Genomic DNA, 22,032 nt, shown 5'->3' with positions numbered 1-22,032 from the left:
GATTAGGAGCACAGCCAACTTAAAAAATGAATTTAAAAATAATTAGGAGCAACTTAAAAAATAAGTGTAATGGAAACACAGCCCAGCAAGACCAAGCTCTCCATAAGGGTGCAATGGGTGCCACCACTGTGCAAGCAATGGCAAACACAGGCTCCAGCATTTGTTTCATTTGATTTCATTCACCCCCACAATGTTCAACCTTTCATCCACGTTTTTGATCCAGTTAAAATCTCTCTTTTGGAGCAGAACTCTTGAGTCTTGGAAATAATTTTTCTTGCTCAAAATCCTTCTTGGTTTGTAACTTCTTTATATTAATTGTTCATGCCATGGAGATTTGTAGTTTCCAATTTATACTAAAAAGTATAAAATGTGCTATTTGACATCTTGTTGTTAGGAGGAACCACCTAAACACACCTTTGAAAAGAATTCAAACTTCCATTAGTTTAACTCCCCACTTCCCACAGCTCTTCCTCACTTCCACTTATTCTGCTTCCACCCACAATATTCTCAGGACAACGTGGAGCACTGCTTGCTTAAAAAGCCTGAAAAAACCTGGCTGCAACTACATGGAAAAAGGAGAATCAGAAAAAAAGAAGAATGGCAAAATAAACAGAATTAAAAATACATACAGAAATGAATGAAAAATAGTAGGAATGAAAACAACCCATTACTTTTGACTGATAACAGTATTTCTGTCAGTAGTGTAACCATCAGTTCCAGGGACACAACATAACAATCAGAAAGAGAATTTAGGTTAAATAACGGTAAAATCCCTCTCTTGGCTAAAAAAAACAATCCTCATGTGATATATGAGTTAGAATAATGAAATTTCAGATCTCAGTAAGTTTACAGACTATCTGTGAAGATTATTTACTTGTTTTAGTACAAAATCCACAGTTGCTGAGTCACCTGTATGAAATTTTGGGTTGCTCAGCAATCCTGAAAAATCAGGCCAGGTCTATTTAGGAGCTTCAAGTGAGTGTTGGGGAATTTTACTTTAAAATTCCCAGTATTCCCCAGGTATCCAAGTGCTGTTCTATCTCTGCAACACCTCAAAAAAGTTCACAATATCCAAAGCTCTAAAAGCCATGAGATACATTTTTGTCTCCAAAAGCCCTAGCTATTCTTGATTATTTATTGCCATTCTCACAGCCATTTGAGAGTGACCTTTAAATTTCAAGATCTTTTCCTGTGGGTATCTATCTTATAATAGTGAGGTTTGGAAGAGGAGCAGTGAGGTTACTGATGTGCCAGGAATAGGGATCCTCTGAGAGGCAAACAAGGACCATCAAGAAGTGCAAAACTGGTTAGAACCCATCTGGATGAGCTTTTGGTCATATCTTAACAAATGAAGGGGCAGGGGGGAAGGTGGATTTATCTTAGGTATATTGCAGGATAGAGAATTTATTCCTGAAATATGAAAAAATATTTGCTGAAGTTTTAAAAAATATAAAGAGAATATAAGCTTAGAGACTGAGAAGGTGCCAGAACAGATCGAATTTAGATCATCAGATATCTTCTTCAAGATAAAAGTAATGATGCACAACCAGGAGAAAAAGTGGTTGTTTGAAACCACAGAAAACCACATATTTTTTTTCCTAAGGAATTTTTAGCAATAACATTTAGGAATTAAAAAACCAACAAGCTTTTCTAAGTAATTTTCCCCTTCACAGGTCAAAATAAATTATTTTCATAGAAAAATAAAGAAAATTATAAAAATCAAACCTAGTAAAAGTGAATATAACTAAACTGCTTCTCTTTTCTTTCATGCTCTGCCCTACTGAGAGAAATAAATTAGCTTATCAAAAGTGTAAAAAACAATTGCTTCAGAGGCCAATATTTGATAACAATACAAAGAAACACCCTCACAAATAAGGCGAAGGTTTTAGGCAAAATATTCTGACCACAGTTCAAACTTACACCTTTCCACAGCTTCCCACACTGAGTGAAGGGAATGAATGCTTCGCAGTATCACTGATTAAAATCCATTTTGTCATTGGAGGGGTCAGTGCTGGTGAAAGGATTGCTCTGCTTGAGCTTTGTTCTGTTTGCTTCAAGGTGTCGGTAACAGCGACTGGATGAGTTCCAATCCCAATCTGGAGTTCATTCCATGCTCCCAGATGGGATCTCTGCATGTGACAGGCTGAGGAGGAAGGACATTCTTCTTCATCCTAGCTCAGCATGGATTTGTGCCTTCTCCTATACCTATATCTATACCTATATATATATAGGTATAGGTAAGTACTCTTATATATACCTTACCTACATCCTATACTTACCTCCTGTGAGTTACCTCACTAACAATGAAATGGGTGTGAATGGAATATTGCCCATTTTTACAGCCTTTCATTACATATTTGAGCAATATTTCTTGTTCTAAAAACAAGAGATCAAACTGGAACCAAAAAGAAGGAAAGTGCCCTTTCTGTCAGTGTTGAAAGCAAGTTTTCAATCACGCTGGTTTATCAACACTACTCATCTGTTAGGAGAAGTAAACAATTGGGTCTATGTTCAATGTTAGTGACATTTTTCTATATGTTACAACTAAAATAATATAAATATTACAAACATGTGTTTTTAGTAGGGTTCAGAGCAAAGATTATACTACCAATCTTCTGAACCAGGCCTAAAAACTGGAAGTTACCAAACCAGGATCCAATTCCACGGCACTAAGTATTGAATGCCATTCTAAATCTAACTGTGAATTCATTGAAGTCCTAGAAGGATGAAACCTAAATATAACACAATGTATGCTAATATTGCCCTAATTCTGAAAGAAAACAATTAATAAGAAAGCAGGTCAGCTCAAACACTGCCAGAGATGCTGCTGCAAAGAACCAAGTAAGTGAAGAGACTGAATCAAGAGAAATCATTCTGTCGAGGTCTAACAGTAAAGCCACAACCTGAACTTGATTTAAATGCATGAGGTTATTTTGTTGTGGACAATGAAGGCAGAAGAATAATAAACTGAAGTGTGGCTAACAACCTTCTGTTATGCACAAAGTTCTCACAGGATGGAAGAAGGCTTCTTGCAGCAACAGCCAAGGAAACAAATACCTAACGAAAGTTCTACACAACATAAAACAGTTACAGAACAGTTTTTTGTTTTTAAGATAACAGTCTCATAGAAAAGAAGGTTTTTCATAAGAAGTCTCCCCCGCACTCCCTGTTGTAGTTGAGATTCCAACTCTAATTTTGAATTTTCAAACGGTCCCTCAGACAAACTGGACAGTTACAGCTGACAGCAACAAAAGTGAGACTGAATCTTTCATCTAGTCATGGAATTGTTTAATGCCTTTCATATGGTCATATTTAACTTCAAGGAAAAATGGCAATGCCCTGTTAAATTAAAAAAAAAAACAAAGCAATGCAACTGGGGGGACAGGAAAGACTCAACAAAGAAACTGAAATAAAATTTAGCTAAACTCTTTCGAGATACAACGTAGAGCTGCACAGTTTTTAAAGGTATAACTCAAGGATATTATTTGAGCTGTTCTGTGTTTACCACAATAACCTATATTTAAAGGGGGTTTTTTACTGATGTGAAATACTACAGCATAATATTCCTAGAACTAGTGTTTTTACATGCATGAAAAAATAAAACTGTTTGCAAATCCTGCCTGTCAATTTGTTCATTGCAAAAATAGACAGAAAATGTAAAGTGCAATGTAGCAAACCCGAACTAAGTGCTCTCTCCCTTTCCTCTTTCACAGTCTATGATTTTTTAGCAGCATTTTTTAACAGAGATGAGAAATGGGATTTTTGGTACATATGTTAACATATTGTCTCCAGTTGAGCACGCAAACACAGATGCACATTGGTTTCATTAGCAATGCTCCTGCTCCACTCCAGGCTGCTGGGAAGGAGATCTAGTGAGTCACGGGTGTAGCTGCAGAAAAAATCAGGAGTTTAGGGCTTGCCATATCACTGTTAGGCTGAATATGCAAAACGGAGTCAAGCTTCCTTAAAATTCCAGGGTTCTCCTCAGGGAATGGGAATTTTCTTGCAGCAGGAATGAAGAGTGAATATAACTGAGCTGTATTCACCTGTGATAGGTTTTATTTCTATAAAAATGTACATAACTAACAACACTAACACATGATTATACTTAAAAGCTGCAGAAATGCTTTTGGGTAAACATATTGCCAAGTTTTGATCATTTCTAGACTGCAAAGATTGTTAGGAGACATATTAGAAATGCCTGCCAGTGCCCACACCTTCCTCTTTCAGTACTTTAAACTGGCAGTGACAACAATATTTCCAGAACAGTAACAGAAAAAAAACCCTACAGTATAATCCAAATATCCACCTGAATCAAGATTTTCTGTACAAGCTCTTTTCAAACAGTAATTATTCTATAAGAAAAAAATGAAAATACTCATGGTCTTGCTGGCTTCTGCAAGCACGAGGAGAAATTGTACTCTATGAAAATGAAAAAGACAAACTCAGTCATCAAAATAACTTAAACACTGCCATCCAAAACTGCAATTTTGTCTGACATTTTCCCATCTTTTCCACAACACGAAGATGAGCAAGACAATTCAAGCTAGCCTGAAGGTGCAGGAGTATATGGAGCTGCAAAACAGGAAAACAAACTGGGACACAGAGAATCCACTTCATGATTTAGGCACTCAAGTCTACCAAAGGATGGACCAAGAATGCACCTTAAAATAAAATCACATTTTATTCTCAGAACATAACTATCAATACTAGCTTTAAAAGCAAATGAAAAAATATAATTGGGGCAAACCTATATTAGCTGATCCATTTCAAAATTAAAGAGTAAGATGGAACAGCCTTCCTCTCTAAAAAACTAACAAGGATATATAGTTTTGGAGATTTGCTGACAGGCAGAGCTGTTTCCAATTCTATAAATACATCAGTGACAGTTCTTTCCAGATCTAGTTTGATTCTGGTCTTATTTCTTGATAGATAACACATTATTTCAGAAAACAGATAACATTCTGCTGATTAGAAGTGCAACAATGTTGTTGGACTGGATCCTCATCACAGCTCATTAGGGTACTTGCCTCAACTTAGCTGTTCTTCATTATTAACTTTGGGGACCGCAGGAATACTTGAGAAAACACCAATTAGTTGTTGGGAACGATAAACTATGTGTGGCCAGCCACAACAGCCTGTCAGGGCAAAGAGATTTTACCAAGGATTTTTAAATTCCTTCTTGAATGCAGCACTGCAATCCCTGCCTTTTCTTCTATCCTGCAGGTTTGATACAAGTTTGGCAGTGGCATGCAGAAGGGGAGGACTTGTTGCATTTCTGAACCAACTGCAGACTGGTTGAGGCACTCGATTTACCCCATGGAGGGTCAGCAATCCTGCTTGTGCAGCACCCCTTTGGTTCCTAAAAAACCCTGGTATTCACATAGGGTTAAAAAGCAATTTCTGCTATGACTGCCTGTAAAACAGCTTGGCTCTAACCTACTATATTTTTTTTTAAAGTAAAAGTATATCCCTAAATACTTGATCTCTGAACTAGCAATACAATCCCCTTCATAACTGCTTTGTTGGTGCTTTTCCAAGAGGCATTTTTTGCTTCTATAGCAGGAAAAGTTGGAGACAGTTGATGATAGTGACACTTCCCCCACTGCCACCTTACACACACACACACACATACAAAGACACTTCCCTAAACCCGCTGGAATTTTTAACCTACTTCAGCCTTTACCACACAGAGAGTTTTTGGTCAACGTATCCCATGAGTCACTATACACAGTTTGTTTTCATAGTGCTACCTTCTCTTTTTTTTATTGTTTGGTTTGGGTTTTTTTTTGCAACAGTAAATAATCATACCCAGTTCTCCCCCAGGACAATCCCAACCTCACATATTTTTCTCAAACTCCCCAGTACCTTAATCCTCTTTTCTAAGTTGGAAAATCCTAGAGACTAACTCTCCCTTCTCCCTTTGCCATTCCTCAGAATTCCTTCCAGCTGTGCTATCAAAGATTAGTTACAGCTGGGATTCAAGGTCTAGGCACATCATGGTGATGGTAGAGATTATTTCTAGTAATCTTATTATTTTTATAATTACTAATAACTCAACACTTTTTGGTAAGCCATGGCTCCTTAACTACCATCTCTATAAGGTGATGTACAGAAACCCAAAATTTCCAGACAGAAAGCAGATTCAATTAATTTTATCATTGTATGAAAAGCAAGACCTGCTTTTCTTCAGAATTAATGTTTACATTTAATGTCTTGAATTTCATCTGCCCCTGGGAATCCAAATCTTTCCCAAAACAAATTATCAGCAGATATTCCCATATACAACACCATTTCAAATGTCTCTACACCATTGTAAAGAATTTTCATCTTGGTGTAATTTATTTTTAAACAAAAATCAATACCATTATTACAAGAAACTTTGTTATGAATTTTATTTTCAAATTACAGCCATTACTATTGCAACCAATTCAATAAATAAAATAAGATGATCACTGAAGTCCACTTGTATCAGTGACCAACCATCACGAACATACTTTTTCCAAAAAATGGGGGAAGTGGACAGAACTTCCAGCAGCATTTAAGTTCCACCAGTAGAACCAGAGGAAATAAAAGAGACAGATCAATTATCTCCAAAAACCCCATCCAAAATACTGATTCACCACCAAAATAGAGTTTCTTTAGTTAGCAACATTTACAAACAAAATCAGAGGCAGATGTTTCAGCCCAACAGAGGATGTTAGAGAACTTATCTGTCACTGATGCTCTTGCCAAGACACCTGAAATGTGGTGAACAAGGTACAGCAATCCTTCTTTCAGACACAATGAAATACAGCCTGAGTACATTTCAGACTGGATGCAGGACATGACCTTTCCAATACTCCATAAAAGTTTTTACATGAGTCAAGTGAAGAACACAGCTACAAAACAGCAAAACTGGATTGAAAATTCAAATTTAAAATTGAATTTCAAAAATCCAAAGAGATCAAGTAAAGCACAGCCAGAAAATGGAAATAATGAACTGGTTAGAAGCTCCCAAAGTAAGAGATCACAGAAAATATGTGAGTCCTGAGTTGAAAAATCAAAAAGCTTGAACATAATTTCATTATGACAGCATGTAGTTCTGCTTACATGTGTTAAATTTCCTTCTTTTCTGTAAGGCAACATGAGATAATTGCCTGGACAATATCAAATATCCAGTATTACAGGGAAAGTAGTTTTGGACAAACACCTTGCATTTACAGCCTATGTTTGCTGTCTTGGCTTTGGTAATTTCAGCACACACTTAGAGCTTACCCAGCTCGAGCCATAAAGTGGTCCCCAAAGCCCCTGAAATGCAAGAAAAAGCTGCCACTGAAACTTTGCCATTATATGATTATTTACAATCCTTATGTACATACAGTGGCATTAAAACTCCCTATAAAAATGCAGTGCCTGAAAAATCTACCTGATTATAATAAAATTCTCATATGAAGATCCTTTTGGCATGTTGAGGGCAAGACAAAAAACAGATTACTCTGTTTTTGACCTAATAACACATTCCTCACAGCATATAGATATCTCTTTTTTTAATTACAAAGAATTTCCTTACCATTAAGAGCCCTGATAACCACAGCTCTGAAAAAGTCTTGCTGAGGCAGTTTAAGGCATTATTGCCTCCAGCTGTCTCTCACCCCACCTGTAGAGAATGACAGGCACATGCATAAGTTCAGCCCCACACACCAGTACCCAAAATTGGGTTTGTGCAGAGCTGCCAGTGACCCCAAACAGCTGAGCTATGAGGAGGTTCAGCCAGTGTCCTTCCCAAAGCAGAACAAATCCACAGAAAACATCATTTGTCCATTTACAATTCTAAATTTATTTGCTTTGTAAGAAGGACTTTTCCATAATACCTGCACAAGCATAAACAACACTGGAGAGATGATATAATGACTGGAAACCCTCACCTGAGACAGGTATTTGAAGATGTTCCTGCTTAAAGTGTATGAAATTTGAAGTAGAACATGATTTCACAAGTAACTTGGTACCCTCTGTTTTACTTGCCCAAACCACTTCCCTGCCCCTCATTTAAATATCTCATCAAATGGACTTTTTCCATTATGCAAAGAATTTGTGCTTACTGAAATAATATACAGAAGAAGAAAAAAAAAGACATTTCATTTAAAGGAAACAAAGAACAATGCTGTCAAGTTGCAGAAGCGCCCTCAGATGACGACACTGACACCTCTGAGCTTCCCCTCCTCCAAAGTTTGGTGTTTGTCTCTTTTTCTTACAATGCCAGCTGTCAATTTTAGATTGTGAGCTTTGAGGCAGGGATCGCACAGGAAAAAATAAACTCTTTTCCCTGGTAATCACTGCACTTAGAAAAGTTTCCTTTTGCTCCCAGTCACCTTTTTCTTGTCCAGACGGAGTCACACAGTGGTTAAAATGCAACCCTGCAGCCCTGCTGTCACTGTCTGCTCCAGAGGGTTTAGGCTGGCAGCAGGCAGTGGAAGAGTGGGATAAACTCCCAAAGATTTTACTGCCTGAAATTACTTCTCCTAGCCACCCATCAGTGCAGCTGAAAACACTAAGGTTTCCTTATATTCATCCTACCTTTCACAGTACTTGCGCAAAGGAGGAGCCTAAAGAAATTATGGATGTAAAAATGAGGGGTTTGCAGTCTTTTCCCAGGGCTGTGCTGGGGCCTTGGGCCATTAACAGCTTCTTCTCCATTCACATCCCACTCCTTTAGCACTTACAGCTCGTGGAGCTCAGGGGATTGTCCTAATATCAGATGGGGAAAGAAATAATTTCTTTACCGAATGACTAGGGAAAAAACCATGTAGGAAGCTCCTCTTAAATACCCTTCTACATTGCTTTCATGCCATCAACAATAATGGCATAGGCTTTGGTTAAAAATGCTGAGATCTATGTATAAATTCAGAACATTCTTAGAGAAAAAATTGTAAATGTCTGTGTAAAACATGGGGAGGAAAATCAGGTTTACTTGAACTCTGTATTTGGTTTAGCAAAAAACATGTAATCTTTGGAAAGTGCTTCCTTTAAGCAGTGTTCCAGGCAATGCTGCAAATGACAGGAAAACACCACCTCAGTGATGCTGCCCTTTCTGGAAAGGTCTGCTAATTAATTGGCACCTGGTCAACAAAGCAGTGTTTGGTTTGGCCACTCAAATGACATACATGAAAATTTTCAGGGGAAAAAACTCAACAGAATCAATCAAATTCAGTTCTTCAGCAGAAAGATGCACCATTCTATCCATAAGAAAAAGAGCCAGAGGGAACAGGGGGCAGACATGAAGTCAAACCTTGAACTTCTCCTTTTGGTGACAGGGACAATAAAAGTGAAAGATCTGCAAATCAGATGGGGAGGCCACTGCCACCTTCAGTGACATTCCTCCCCCACAGCAACACCTGGCACTGCTCCCTGGCACACTCAGCTCCAGGACTGGTGCTGCCCAGCGTGCTGCAGCTGAGTGGAAAGCTGCTAAAGGGATATTCCCACCCTGGGAACAGCAGGGCTTGGGCTCAGAGATACAGACCCCCAGCATCCCAACAACAGCTTTCAAAAAGCAAGGATCTGTATATTCATGTGCTTAGCTACAACTGTAATATGGAAATATAAAACAGCTCCATGTTGAAATGAAATAGCTGTTCAAATAATTCATAATTAAATCTCGATTTCTAATATTGACTGCTAAGTTGATTTACGCATAAAAGGACATTTTACTGCTTTTGCTGAGTGTAAAAACTAAGTGTACTCAAGGATATTTCATTGTCAAACACTAATGAATGAAAATTAATCACAAAACCAATAAAACCATTATTTTTTAAAGGTCTTACTAAACTACCTGTGAAAGGCAGCTCAACAAAGCAACTTTTCCCAACTTTTCAACAGGGAAAGCACAAAGATTGCACAAAAATAAAACTTGCATAGTAATTCATGCTTTACCAAGTATGATTACAAAATGGATTCTTAAGCAGAAACAGGGAAAGAATATCTCACTATAAGACAATAGGTAAACCTTAAAAGATAGCAATGTGTTTTTCATCACTACAGTTCCATTTCCTATAAAAAATAGTATTTTAAAAAGAAATTTACTTAGCCAGAAAATAAAGGAGCACATAGAATTTAATGAAGAAAAAAATATTTCTCTGGTAGATCTTTTGCTGCCATTACACAGTTTTTTGGACTTTTCCTTAGGCTGCAGACATGAGGTTCCAAAAATGGTAAGGTAATCGACCTTGACATTGCCCCTGGTATGCTGCAAACATAAGTATGCCAGAGAAATGTAACAGCACAACATAATCTACCTGCCTAAAGGAGTTCTTTGTATATGTATTTATATTTGTTTTGTTTATCTATGAGGCACATAGCTTCAGTTTTTTGTTTAGTATTTTACATCTGTTTCCTTTTTATTACCTGTATTATCAACAATAATTTTTTCACATCGGCTTCTATACTGAGTGTCTGGTTTCCTATTCACCAGGCACATGCAAGTGGGAGCCAGCTTTATTTATCATTTTTTATCATTATTTATCATTGTTTAATCACGTTTTCCTACAAGAAGATGCAGCTTCATATAATGACAGAACAAAAATCAAAAGTGACAGATTGGGTGACTGGAATTTCTGTGAGTTTTTAAATCCATTAAAATGCCCAGCCTTCTAATTCTGGAAGAGAATTTGGCACCAGCTGGAATCCTCAGACAGCATTAGTAAACAGTAACAAAACCTCCCTCAAATAAAAATTTTAAATCATGAGTTTAGAAAACACTTCCATAAAATGAAACATACATACTAAATTTAAAGATTCATGTGACTGACCAGGTCAAATCCTGTCACCTGGGAAACAGAAAGAAGAAAAGCAATACTTAAATCTGCTGAGGATGTTTCATTCGACAGATTCCAGGAGACTTATAAAGAATAGGGTGAAATGTGACTTCACAGGAGCTGAAATTCAGAGTCTAGGGAAGCAAATCAGTGTTCCTGCACCAACAACATGAAGCCAGTGTTCAAAAAACCAAAAAACTCTTAAAAGAGGGTGAAGAACCCTGGAACTTACAAGCTGGTTCCAGAGTACTTGATTTCTTTCATATACTCTCCCTCCAAGAACAGCCTGAGGAAAAAGGCAATCTCTAGTTCCACCTGACAAATCCACAGACTAAACATGATGGCAAAGAGGAACATATTGCTGACTGTGCCTCTCAGGGTGAGCAAACTTTGTGGTGCAGCCCCTGAGGCCAAGCCCTACCCCTGACCCACCATTTTCAGGCAATAAACCTTGAAGTAGCTGCACATCAACTGCGCTTGCTGAGGTAACACAAACAGGGTTCAACTAAGGCACAACTGAGCCAAATGAGTTTGCTCAGGTGTTTGACACATCTGGAGTTACAGCACCACAGTCACAACACGTCTGCTGCCCACAGCCTGGGTTCAGTCAATGTCAGTTTGACTTTAAGCACCTGCTAGAACTTTTCTTGGATTCCAGGAGGTCCCACAGAAACTTGTCACCAGAAACGCCAATGAAAATCAGAAGCTCTGAGTGGCCAGCACTGGACCACAGATATAAAATTACTTTACTGGTTAGAAACCAGCCCTAGGAAATATGAGAAATAAGATATTTCATTGCTCCTTGTCTAAGCCTTGCTTGGAAAAAAACCGACAAAAATGACAAAATAAAATGAATCCAAGTTATGTTTGTAGGAAGAGTTGGAGTTATACAACCATACAGAGCAGTAGTGAGCCAAAAGAGCCTCCTGAAATAAACATGAACTTGTCAGAAGAAGTCAGCAAATACATTCCTGTAGACATGGAGCATTATGAGATCCATGCAGAGGACACTACTAATTTTTCCCTAATATCTGTGAGAGCTGGGTGTCACCAACAGCTCAGCTCAAGGAATGTTTCAAGTCATGTTTGAATCTACTTTGAAGATGTACAATGCCTGAAAACAGAATACAACCATTTAAGATATTAAGTAAGCAGCTTTGAAATTTGAATTTGAAATTGTTCACTCAAGTCCTAACCCAAAAGGACTCTCCCAGAGAACAAAGCGTAACATCAGGGAACTAACGCCAAGGCTGAGTTTGATTGACATAATACTGCTTTATTCCATTGTTTCAACTTTCTTACAGGTTTTAAAAAAATGTATAGGGGTTCAGAACCACCTCAACAGAACAAAGAGTACAGTATTAAGGGAGCTCTAGAGTCAAACCACAAGTGTGCACACGTGGTCAGCTTTCATTACAAAAAGTAATAGGCACAATCTTTACATACGCATTTTGGTGAAAGAAGGAATAATAGTGCAGTGTTAAAAGGCACCAATAATCAATAATTGGGCCTTTTTTTAAAAGCCAATAACCATCTAAGAAAATTACATTTGGTTCAAAGTTATAATTTAAATATTGTATTGACTGGCATGCATCTGAACCCCTGGCAATTTATTACACAAACCTTATGTGTGCCCTTGCAAAATCAAAAAGATTTCATCAGTGGACCTGAAAGTCAGTTCAGTACAAAAGGACATACCAAAGCTCTCAGCCTGTATTTAACACCAAACTGTCTTGTTTACCTCCTCTGAGAACACTCGTCTAACAAAGAGCTGCAGAGAAGCATTTCTCTTAAAGCAAGTGTAAATTTTTTGATCCTGTAGCATTGACTACTCCATGTGCTATGAAAACATTAGGCACAGACCACAATTTACGTTTTCTCTTAAAAAAAATACGGTATGTGCAAATGAGGTTCACACAACAGACTGACAGCTACAACAGTAAGCTCTTTAGATTTCCCACAGAAAAGGGTCAATTATTTTTTAATTTTCTAAGTAGTGCTGCACACTGCTGTGTGCCATTACCATATCTGCATTAGGAGCACCTGTGGAACCAGTAAGGAAAAACTTCAGTACACCCTAAAGGCCTCTACACCGACACTGTGTGCTGACTTAAGTGGGTCAAGAGAGTGAACGACTGGAGAAATCACTGTACATGGGCAGCTGCAGCCAGCCAGGGAGGGCCATTGCTTCCTGCAGAAAGAATGGTTTGGAACTCAGGTAACCTCACAGGTGCCCTCAAACTCACCCACCTGCACACAATGGAACAGAGGGATGCACAGCATGGGAAAACAGGGGAAATGAGAGGGAGAGCTTCTGTCTAAGTTGTACCACAAGGTGCCAGTTTATCCCAAAGCATCATGCTCAGGGTAGGGTTTATGCACTGCAGATTCTTTTGTACAACAGAAAATTGTACAATATGTGAGCAAAGATAGAGCTGATTATTACCTGCAGTATCTACTACAGTCCTCAGGTATATAATTTATGGATAGCTGCATACTGTGGTGTTGATTGCTTCCTCTTAAATGCTTTAAAATTCTGAAGGCTACAGTATACTCTGACACAAAGACAACTTGTCTATGAGGGGAAAATATAAGGTAGTAACTAACTAATTTGTTTTACGAGGAACCTCCTCTGATGTGCTAGTTACTTCATGCCCTTTAGAAGATTTTTATTTCTGACTTTCTTCATCATCTCTGTTGAATTGTTCTCCTGACAATTTCACAGGAGTTCAGTGACCCTTCTTACAGCTGCCTTTGCCTTTTCCAGGATCCCTTTTAAATTCACTCTAACACCATGGCAAGCTGTTCAAGTAAACATTTCTCTCTGGCAAGTTTCCAGATACCACAAATACTACCAAAACTCAGCATTTGATTACATGCACCAGTTTTCTTTAAATGGAGCACGAATTAGCCCGTTTCCTTGGCTTAGGGTCCCGTACATCCCTGTCTTTTAAACACACACAAGATGAACATATTGTCTCTGACAGTCTCCGTAGTCCCAGCCTGAAAACGCTGTTGGAGAGGCTATATATCACACAGTTGCAGAAACTATTGCTTATAGCAAGCCACGTAGTTAGGAAGGAGAGCGCTGGGTTTTCCAAGACCCTGGAGCTCTCCAGCAGAAAGTATATGATATAAGGGAGCCAGAGCACGTAGAACACGCTGGTTATCCGGAACAAAACCATGGCATAGCGGCGGTCAGGGCTGTGCCCGGCCTCCCCAGCAGCGTCCCCTTCGTGGTTAGGAAATCGAGCTCTGCGGTCACTGATCTCTTTGGTGTGCTGCCGGCAAATTTTAAAGATGTGGAAATAGGTGAAACATATGACAAAGGCAGCAGGAGCGTATAGTAAGCACACGATAAAGCCAGTAAAGTAGGCATTAGTTAGCCAGGAGGTAGCACACCATTCAAAAATATCTCCATGGTAACCAGGTTTTCCCCAACCGAAAAAAGAAGGCAAGAAGATCAGGCAAGAGTATATCCAGATGAGACTGATGCAGATTCTCAAGCGACAAGGAGTGACCAGTTGGTTATAGGAGAGAGGCTTGGTAATAGCGAGATAACGATCCACACTGATGCAAGCAAGACATGCCATAGATACGCTTTTGAGCACAGAGATGATGTATCCAAAAACTTGACAAGTCAAGGACTCGTGGACACCTGTTGAGTAGTGGAGCAGTGACAAAGTGGGAACCAAGCAGCTGACTCCAACAAAAAGATCAGCATAGGCCATGGTCTGGATAAAATAGCTGGTGGTGTAATGATGCAGGAGTGGAGCGCAGTGGAAAACAAATATCACAGTTAAGTTACCCGCAATAATTAAAAATGTTAGCAAGACAATAACGACTGTCTCAAGGATACAGATGTCAACTGCATTGTAGTGACCAAATCCAAGAGGGCAGGAGAGGTGCTCAGATATGTTCATAACACTACTGCTCATATTCAGAGTCCTCCATTCAATCCATCGGGACTGGTTCATGTTTTGTGCTTAGGGAACAGTGCAATCTGAGCCTTAGTGAGCAGGTGACCTGCTGAACAGCAGCTAAACTCTGCTTCAGCGTCTCACGGTCTCTCCTTGCAGACACTGCCAGTGCTTACATGGGAGAGGATTAGAGTCCCATAGCTGTTGATGCCTCCTCAGCATCAGTGCATCACCTCTGGCACACCTTGGCTTTAAGGAAAGAACGAAAGAAAGAAAGAAAGAGAAAGAAAGAAAAGAAAAACAAAAGCCAGAAAGAGAAAGGCCACTGATCAGCTCCTCCAGTGCTCTTGACCCATCTTTAGCAAACACAAGGCACTTCTAAAACAAACAGAAATAAAAACTGACAAAAGAGACACATTCATTTCCCAGGGAAGGAGGGGAGGGAAATCTCTGACTTATTTTCCTGAGAAAGTCGTTTACTTTGGAATATACTGGGGAGAGGGAGAGGAAGGGAAGGAGGAACCTCAGTACAGCTCAGGTTTCCTGGACCAGCAGTTACTGGAGATAATCTTTACATCTTAGTTTAAATCACAGACTGATTGGAGATTAAAGGAAAAAGTTCATCCTCTAATGCTGTCTTTTTCTTGTTTGATTCAGAAGATGGTACTCCATCTTATCCATGCTATTCATTGGAAAGGTAAGGAAAACATCTTTGTCAAGGTTAATTCCAATAGACTCACCACTATTTGGGTATGAATAATGAATTTTATTTAGGGGGAGACAGTGGGGGATGAAGGAGATTTGTCCTCTGGCTCCCAAGAAAGAAAACATACATCTCACATACAATTAGGAAGATCATGTCTATTCATTTAAAAATGAAAATAATTTAAAAATAGATTTTGGAAATTCATGTCGATATTTACAGTTCCTTTAAACAGTTATAGTCCATTACAATTAGGAATGCCAGAATCATAATTCAGTGTCCCCACAGACAAAATGAATCCTCTTGAATTTAATTTCAGCAATGGCAATTTTTAAAAAATCATCTTTAGAAACTCTGCACATCTACTACAGTGGATCAGCACCCAGGAGTTCATAGGTATATCCATGATATTGCTCACCTCTGTAGCAACAACTGAATCATTTCACAAAACCCCACACAATGAGCTCAAAAACTTCCATCTGCATTCTGCTGGGAAGCTAATGAAATGCTGATTTGACTAGAAAAGCTGCCATTGTTTACTACTCCATTATTCTGTTGCTCAGCTTCCTCTTCTCAGGGGTTTAAGGTTTCTATATTTATTAGATGATCTGCATAATAAATAGCTGCTTTAAAAAATTGTTCTTCTATTTGCAGGACATTACCTTGTTCATTTTTTTCTCAGCTATGGAGAGAGAAAACATTAAAAGCATCTTCTCTGTTCAGTTTTAAGTAAATGCTTGATTAGTTCAGGAATCATTAGGCAGGTAATTAAATGTATACAATCTTGTTTTTTCAAAGGCCCCTAAAATGTTAAAACCATCATTAATCCTAGAGTTCCTGAGACTAGAAGACCAGCAGTGAAAATTAATGAATCCACATAAAATCATCTCCAAGGTCATTCAGCTGGCATTTGCTTTAAGTCTCTTTAAAAGTACCAGGATCTCTCTGATGTTTCTGATAGTCCTTGCCGTGTCTTCGGGAGGAATTTCAGATACTAGAAAAGCCAAATGTTCAATTCTGTCGCAGCACTTTGAGAGAAAGCATTCTTTTTGGAGTTAATTTCCTGTCGTGCACCGCCACGCTGTACAGAAAGTCCTTTCAGATTTTATAACATCCCCGAATATTTCCGCCTATTTGCTCCCTTTGTCTATAAGCACCAGAGCACGTATACAACCACTCGTTTCTCCAATTCCCTGCTAAAGCAAGAGAGAAGCTTTCTCACCTACACGCATCCTCACCAGCCGCTATGTCCAATACTTGTCAGGGAGTCAGTCCTGCTACCGCGGTGCGGCTGCCGCTGCCTGCCTGCTCCCCCCGTGCGATGATTGCCTGCACCTGAGCCCGCTCCTCCTCCTCCTCCTCCTCCCCGCCGCAGCCCGCCGGGCGCTGGAGCGGTGCCGGCCGCTCCTCTGCTGCCGGCCCATCCGATGGCGCCACCGCTGGCACCGGGACCGGGAACGGCACCGGGACCGGGAGCGGCACCGGGACCCGGCCCCACCGAGCCGGGCACCCGCGGCCCCCGAGCCGCTGCGCTCCCGGTGCCTCAGGAAGAAGCCAGCGCATCCCTCCTAGAGAGATGCGCGTGGATAATCCATAACTTAATGAACTGCCGTCGTCGCCCCACCGAAACTGTTTGCATAAACAATACCGTGTTGTTAACTGGGCGCTCACCTTTCAGGGATCACCTGCTGAGGTTTAGCTTGGTGAAATATCTGCTACAGTGGCACGCAAATTGTCTAGTCTTCCTTAAAAGACAAAAATGACAGCCCACTTTGTAATTACATCCCCAAATTAATTACTTCCAAACTTAACACAGATATGTTACAAAACTCACCTGTACTATTTTGATACTGTACCAGTATTACCAATACCCTAATAGCTTCAACATCAGTTTAGATACAAATACTTGTAACACATTATTTTCCAAACTGAACCAGTTAACTCGGCTCTCTACTCCTGCAAAAAGATGCAGCTATTCCCTAAGTTTTGGTTACTTTGTGCTTCTAAAAATAAATTTGGTCACAGAAGTACAAGCATCAAAGTTATCTTACAGACACTCCATGCATCCTTAAACACTGAAACAGCAAATTTAAATACCAAAACACCAACTGCAGAACAGCATTTTGAGCTACTGACCAGCAGAAGACTTGTCTAGGAGGCTTTAACCAACCAAGCCATTAGAAACTTAAGTGATTTAAGTCCTTCTAGCTCCACGGCAAACCAAAGGCAAAATTTTAATAAGCTGCTCCTGAGTTAACATCTTGTATTTCGAGTATTGCCTGGAGCGAGTGTCCAAGTCTGAATGACAAGTCTGTAGCAATGTGAAGCAGCACAAACTGCAGCAGTGTAAGAGTGGTTTGCAGCAAGGGCATGTGATCATTCCAAAGTCTTCTATCAGAGCATTTAAGAAAAAATTAAACTATCTCTGATACCTCAGAATGGTAAATGGCTGTAAAAACAGACTTAATGACTAAATTTAGACCCTGAGCACAGCTTTAAGCCCCAGTTATCCATACCAGAGCAGAACAATAGGAAACAATTTTTATTCCTCCTCTTCCCACTCCTCCTGTGGGGGAGGAGGAGGAGAACAAACAGCGTGCACAGGCACGGCAGTGACCAGCACTTCTCCCACTTCTCCTTGGGGCAGATCGTGGTTGGCACCAGGGATGTGAACAGCCAAAACACCTTAAAACGCACATCAGGGAGCCCCAAAGGTACACAGGGGCACGAGATAAGCAAAGGCACAGCCTGACAAAGCAGATCGCAGGAACTCAGTACATCCTGCTCCACTCAGACTTAAGGACTGGTAACTACTGAAGCTTCCAAATGTCACAGTAACCATCAAGTAAGTCACCTTGGTCTCAGGTCAGCCCCAGCTGGTGCCTGCTGTTTGTGCCCAGAGTGCTCAGCTCTGAGAACAAGCTCTCCTGGCAGCCATACATTTCAGGTCTGCTAGGAGAAGTCCAGGCTCTGCTGAGCAGATAACAGGAAAATCAATGGCAACCTCTGCTGGCTGGTTCTAGATGCAGGTAAAAATGCATCTTCTAAAGAAATTTTAACTGAAGGGACAAAGGGGTTCAAAAGCAGGGAAGTTTGGCTTCTTTGGGAATATGAGCAGCCTTCCTTCACTACCAAAAAACCAGTCATGCTGCAAGCTGCCATGGCTTTATCACCTCAGCCACTTGTTGTAAACTGCACCATGCTAATGGCACTAAGTTGTACTGTTTTATGTATATTTCAAGGCAAGTGAAAAGTTATCAGGAATCAGCTAGTCCTGATGAAACTATGCTGTTACAGAGGGAATTTTACAAAATGTAGCAATACCAGAATGTTAAATCAGAGACAACACGTTAAAAGCTCTATGGGAAGTTTTTTTTATTTTTGAGATTAGGGGCACATTTGGGCCTCTGGCACAGTTTTAAACAAAACCTGCTTCAGGATTTTTTCTAATTTGTGTTTTAAGAAAAGGAAGTGAGAAAGGCAATTTTTCCAGTAGAACTTTTCTCTTACTGTCATCAAGGCAGCAACCTACATGGTGCACATGCTCCCACAGCTGGTTACATCCAGCTGGTGGACTGAGCACTCTGAGCCCAACAGAAGGAGCAATCCCTCACCTTCTTTATAAATTACATCAGCTAGAAAGAATACAAATCACCATACAAACCAGAAGACTCACACCATCTGATCCTGCTGAAAACAGAGGGGATATGGCAGGAGCATGAGCTTTGTATATGCAAAGCAAGGCTGTGAAAGCAGTGGTGATGTGTGACCCTGAAAGGAAACCAGATAAAGCTTCTCAGACTGAAAAAGTCCATATGGAAGGAGATTTAGACGCTCCAAGCAAGAAAACAATCTATTAGTCATTCTGTTTGAAAAGGAATAGCAATATTTGTTTCCTAAATCCTTTGTTGTAAGGAAACAAGACTGATAGAAGCAATCCCTGCAGTGCACAAAGCAGCATCTCAATCACACCACTCATTTCTAGTTTGAAGTCTTCCCTTGTTAAATTATTGGATGGTCAGCTGGATTAAATGGGCAGCAATAATTTCTGTAAAATCTTTCTGAAAGGCATTGATGAGAGCAAGGAGGTCCAGCTGAGTGTGGGATGAGGAACACAGTAGTTATTCATTTAGATGCAGACCTGAATGACAGTGCTGATGTACATACCAGCTCATCAACTTCTATTTTTTTCTGCCCAACTGCTTTTTCTTTTGTTATTTTACAGTATTTTTAATATACTTTCTCCTAAGCCTAAAGAATAAAGGTGTTTCAGTTTGCTTTATTTTTAATCTTAACTACCTCTGGCATTTACTTTTATGTATCTTATGGACATCCTGGTTTTGTTTTTAATGCTTGCAGAATAATTCTATTCTGTAAAGCTGGTATTTGTAGTGCAGCTTAAGAGTAGCAAAGACCAAAGGAAAAATCATTTGTTGCCTTAAAAATTGTGTGTGTGTGAATGCATAGATAGGGTTTTCTACATCATACTGGTGTTTGAAGTTGCTCTATGAAGTCATATTAGTGGTGTATTTAAGGCAGAAATCTGTTCTATTTGTTATTTGGAATATAAAGCCTCCTCCCCAGATCCACCCACTACAGCTGTCTATTTAAAACCTGCCGGAGAGCTCGCGCTTCCACAGAACACACGGGGATTGTGACCTCAGTGCAGGCATATGATGAGATATAATACATATATTTATAAATATATACATTAAAAAAAAACATTCTTTTTTTTCTCAAAACAAGCTTAGGCTTCTCAAACCCCTTGTACCTTGTGGATACCATCTGACCCCATGTCTTGCTCCAAAGGGGAGGCCAAAGTTCTACGTCAGAGCCAACACCAAATTTAAGCCATGTTGTGCTGGGCTCTTCATTCAGCTGAGCTATGAACATTTCCAAGGATGGAGTTTTCACAGCCTGTCTGGGCCCCTGTTCCAGTGTCTGACCACTCTTCCTGTGAGTCTCACCATCAGCTCAGAATTCTTCTTGCTGTGTTTTGTCCTCATCCTTATCAAGACTAAATACACTTGGGCCAGTGGCAAAAATGTACAAGCATCAGCTCTGAAGAAAACAGTATATCATAGAATATATATATATGAATATATATATATTCTACATATAGAATATTCTGAAGGAATATATCTATTCTATATATATTTTTATATATTTTATATATACATATTCCTTCAGAATATGCTGAAGGAAGCAGTATATTATAGAAACTTTTAAACCATTTCTCTACCTGTGAGACTCATTTTTCAGTTTTGCTATCAGGGACTAGTTCCTTTCCTTCTCCCTCCTACCCTATGAGCCTAAAGAATGCCATAAATCATTTTACAGCGTTATGGCTCACGTACCTGGTGCTGCAGCAAAGATCAAGAGACACCAGGTACACAGCTGCAGCTCTGAAATGCAGATGCTCTTGTGGAGCTCTTACCTCTTGGGTACAGGGAAAAAGCCAGCAGAGGCCTTTTCTGCATTAGGATAAAACTGGATTTGGTGGCAGCAGCAGAGAAGGTTCTGTAAGGTGGGGCAGAAGGAAGAGGCTGGTATAATTTAGAGTCAAGGGTGGAGGCAGTTCAGGAGAATGCAAGGGGACAGGAGCCTTCTAAAAAAACAGATGTGAAGGGAGCTAATGTTCCCTTTGCCTTTCACTACTGCTGCTCCAGCAGGCTCAGCCTGATCCTCTGCTGCACTCACAGCTCAGTCCTTTTCCAGCACTGTTTCTAATGATGGAAATATTAGCCAGTATCACACAAGTGTTAGGTAATTAGGATGCTCTGATGCAGAACAAGAATAAATGGGCAAATAATTTTTTCATGTGGATCAGTAGAGAGATATGGGCATTCACATTTGCAAGTTTATTGGGCAGTCTTTTCATGCTGTTAAGCAACAATTACATTAAATGCTTCTAAAGTTTGAAACTTTCAAATTACTCCTAATATTATGCATGTATTTAATAAATATTATGCAAGTTTTTGGAGTAAATTGCTAAAATTGCCTTTCACACATTACTGCCTGTGATCTCATGGATTACATTTCATAGCACCACAGAATGGTTTGGGTTGGAAGGGATTTTATGATCATTTTGTTCCAACCCTCCCCACCACATTGGGGTGCTATTCAAAGATGCATACAAAGCAAATATTTTTCTGAATTTCTGAATTCTGGCTTCCCTCAAGATGATATATATGGTCCTATAACAAATTGAATCCACTTTACGAGCTCAATCCAGATGACAAATACCACCAAACTCCTGTGTCCTGAATCGATAGAAATAAAACTCTGTGCAATAAACTATCAATCAAGAAGTGAATTTACTTCAGGGAAATGCTGTGCAGCCAACTCAATGGTGATAATTAACATTTTTCAGGAACTAAAGAGCATTTGCTTTAAACAGCACATAATCAACAGAAGGATGCTATTTCCTGACTGACCATATATGATAAGAAGCACTAGGTAAACTCAGGATGGTATGAAAAGCAAAACAATAAACATGTGCCCTCTGACAGTTTTATGCATGTGCCATTTAACACTAAACCACCTGCTCTTACACTAGCAGCAGTTAAAAAAGAAAAAGAAAAGTATGCTGGCAAAACTTACTATCCTCCGCTGT

At 39.6% G+C, this 22,032-nt stretch overlaps 2 protein-coding genes across 5 annotated transcripts in view; both read right to left on the bottom strand.

Annotated features, from left to right (window-relative positions):
• Nucleotides 1–22,032, bottom strand: part of RABGAP1L (RAB GTPase activating protein 1 like) — a 224,452-nt gene that overhangs the window by 134,884 nt on the left and 67,536 nt on the right. The gene's annotated exons all lie outside the window — the stretch shown is intronic.
• Nucleotides 10,073–16,750, bottom strand: GPR52 (G protein-coupled receptor 52). 2 transcript variants are annotated; one of them, XM_039730182.1, is made up of 2 exons: nt 15,835–16,750; nt 10,073–14,962 (listed from the first exon to the last, which is right to left on the bottom strand). In XM_039730182.1, the coding sequence occupies exon 2, from the start codon at nt 14,768–14,770 to the stop codon at nt 13,685–13,687; it is 1,086 nt and encodes a 361-aa protein (XP_039586116.1). In that variant the 5' UTR covers nt 14,771–14,962; nt 15,835–16,750; the 3' UTR covers nt 10,073–13,684. The 2 variants fall into 2 exon arrangements, with proteins under 2 accessions (XP_039586116.1, XP_039586117.1); XM_039730183.1 differs by having other exon boundaries at nt 16,639–16,731.

Source organism: Passer montanus, unplaced genomic scaffold (assembly GCF_014805655.1).
Source record: "Passer montanus isolate IOZ18808 unplaced genomic scaffold, ASM1480565v1 scaffold71, whole genome shotgun sequence".
Lineage (NCBI taxonomy): Eukaryota > Metazoa > Chordata > Aves > Passeriformes > Passeridae > Passer > Passer montanus.
This window is presented reverse-complemented; position numbering and strand designations above follow the sequence as displayed.

Bases quoted from the DNA above. Each gene is read 5' to 3' on its own strand.
- GPR52 (XM_039730182.1), bottom strand. From the start codon at position 14,770: ATGAACCAGTCCCGATGGATTGAATGGAGGACTCTGAATATGAGCAGT.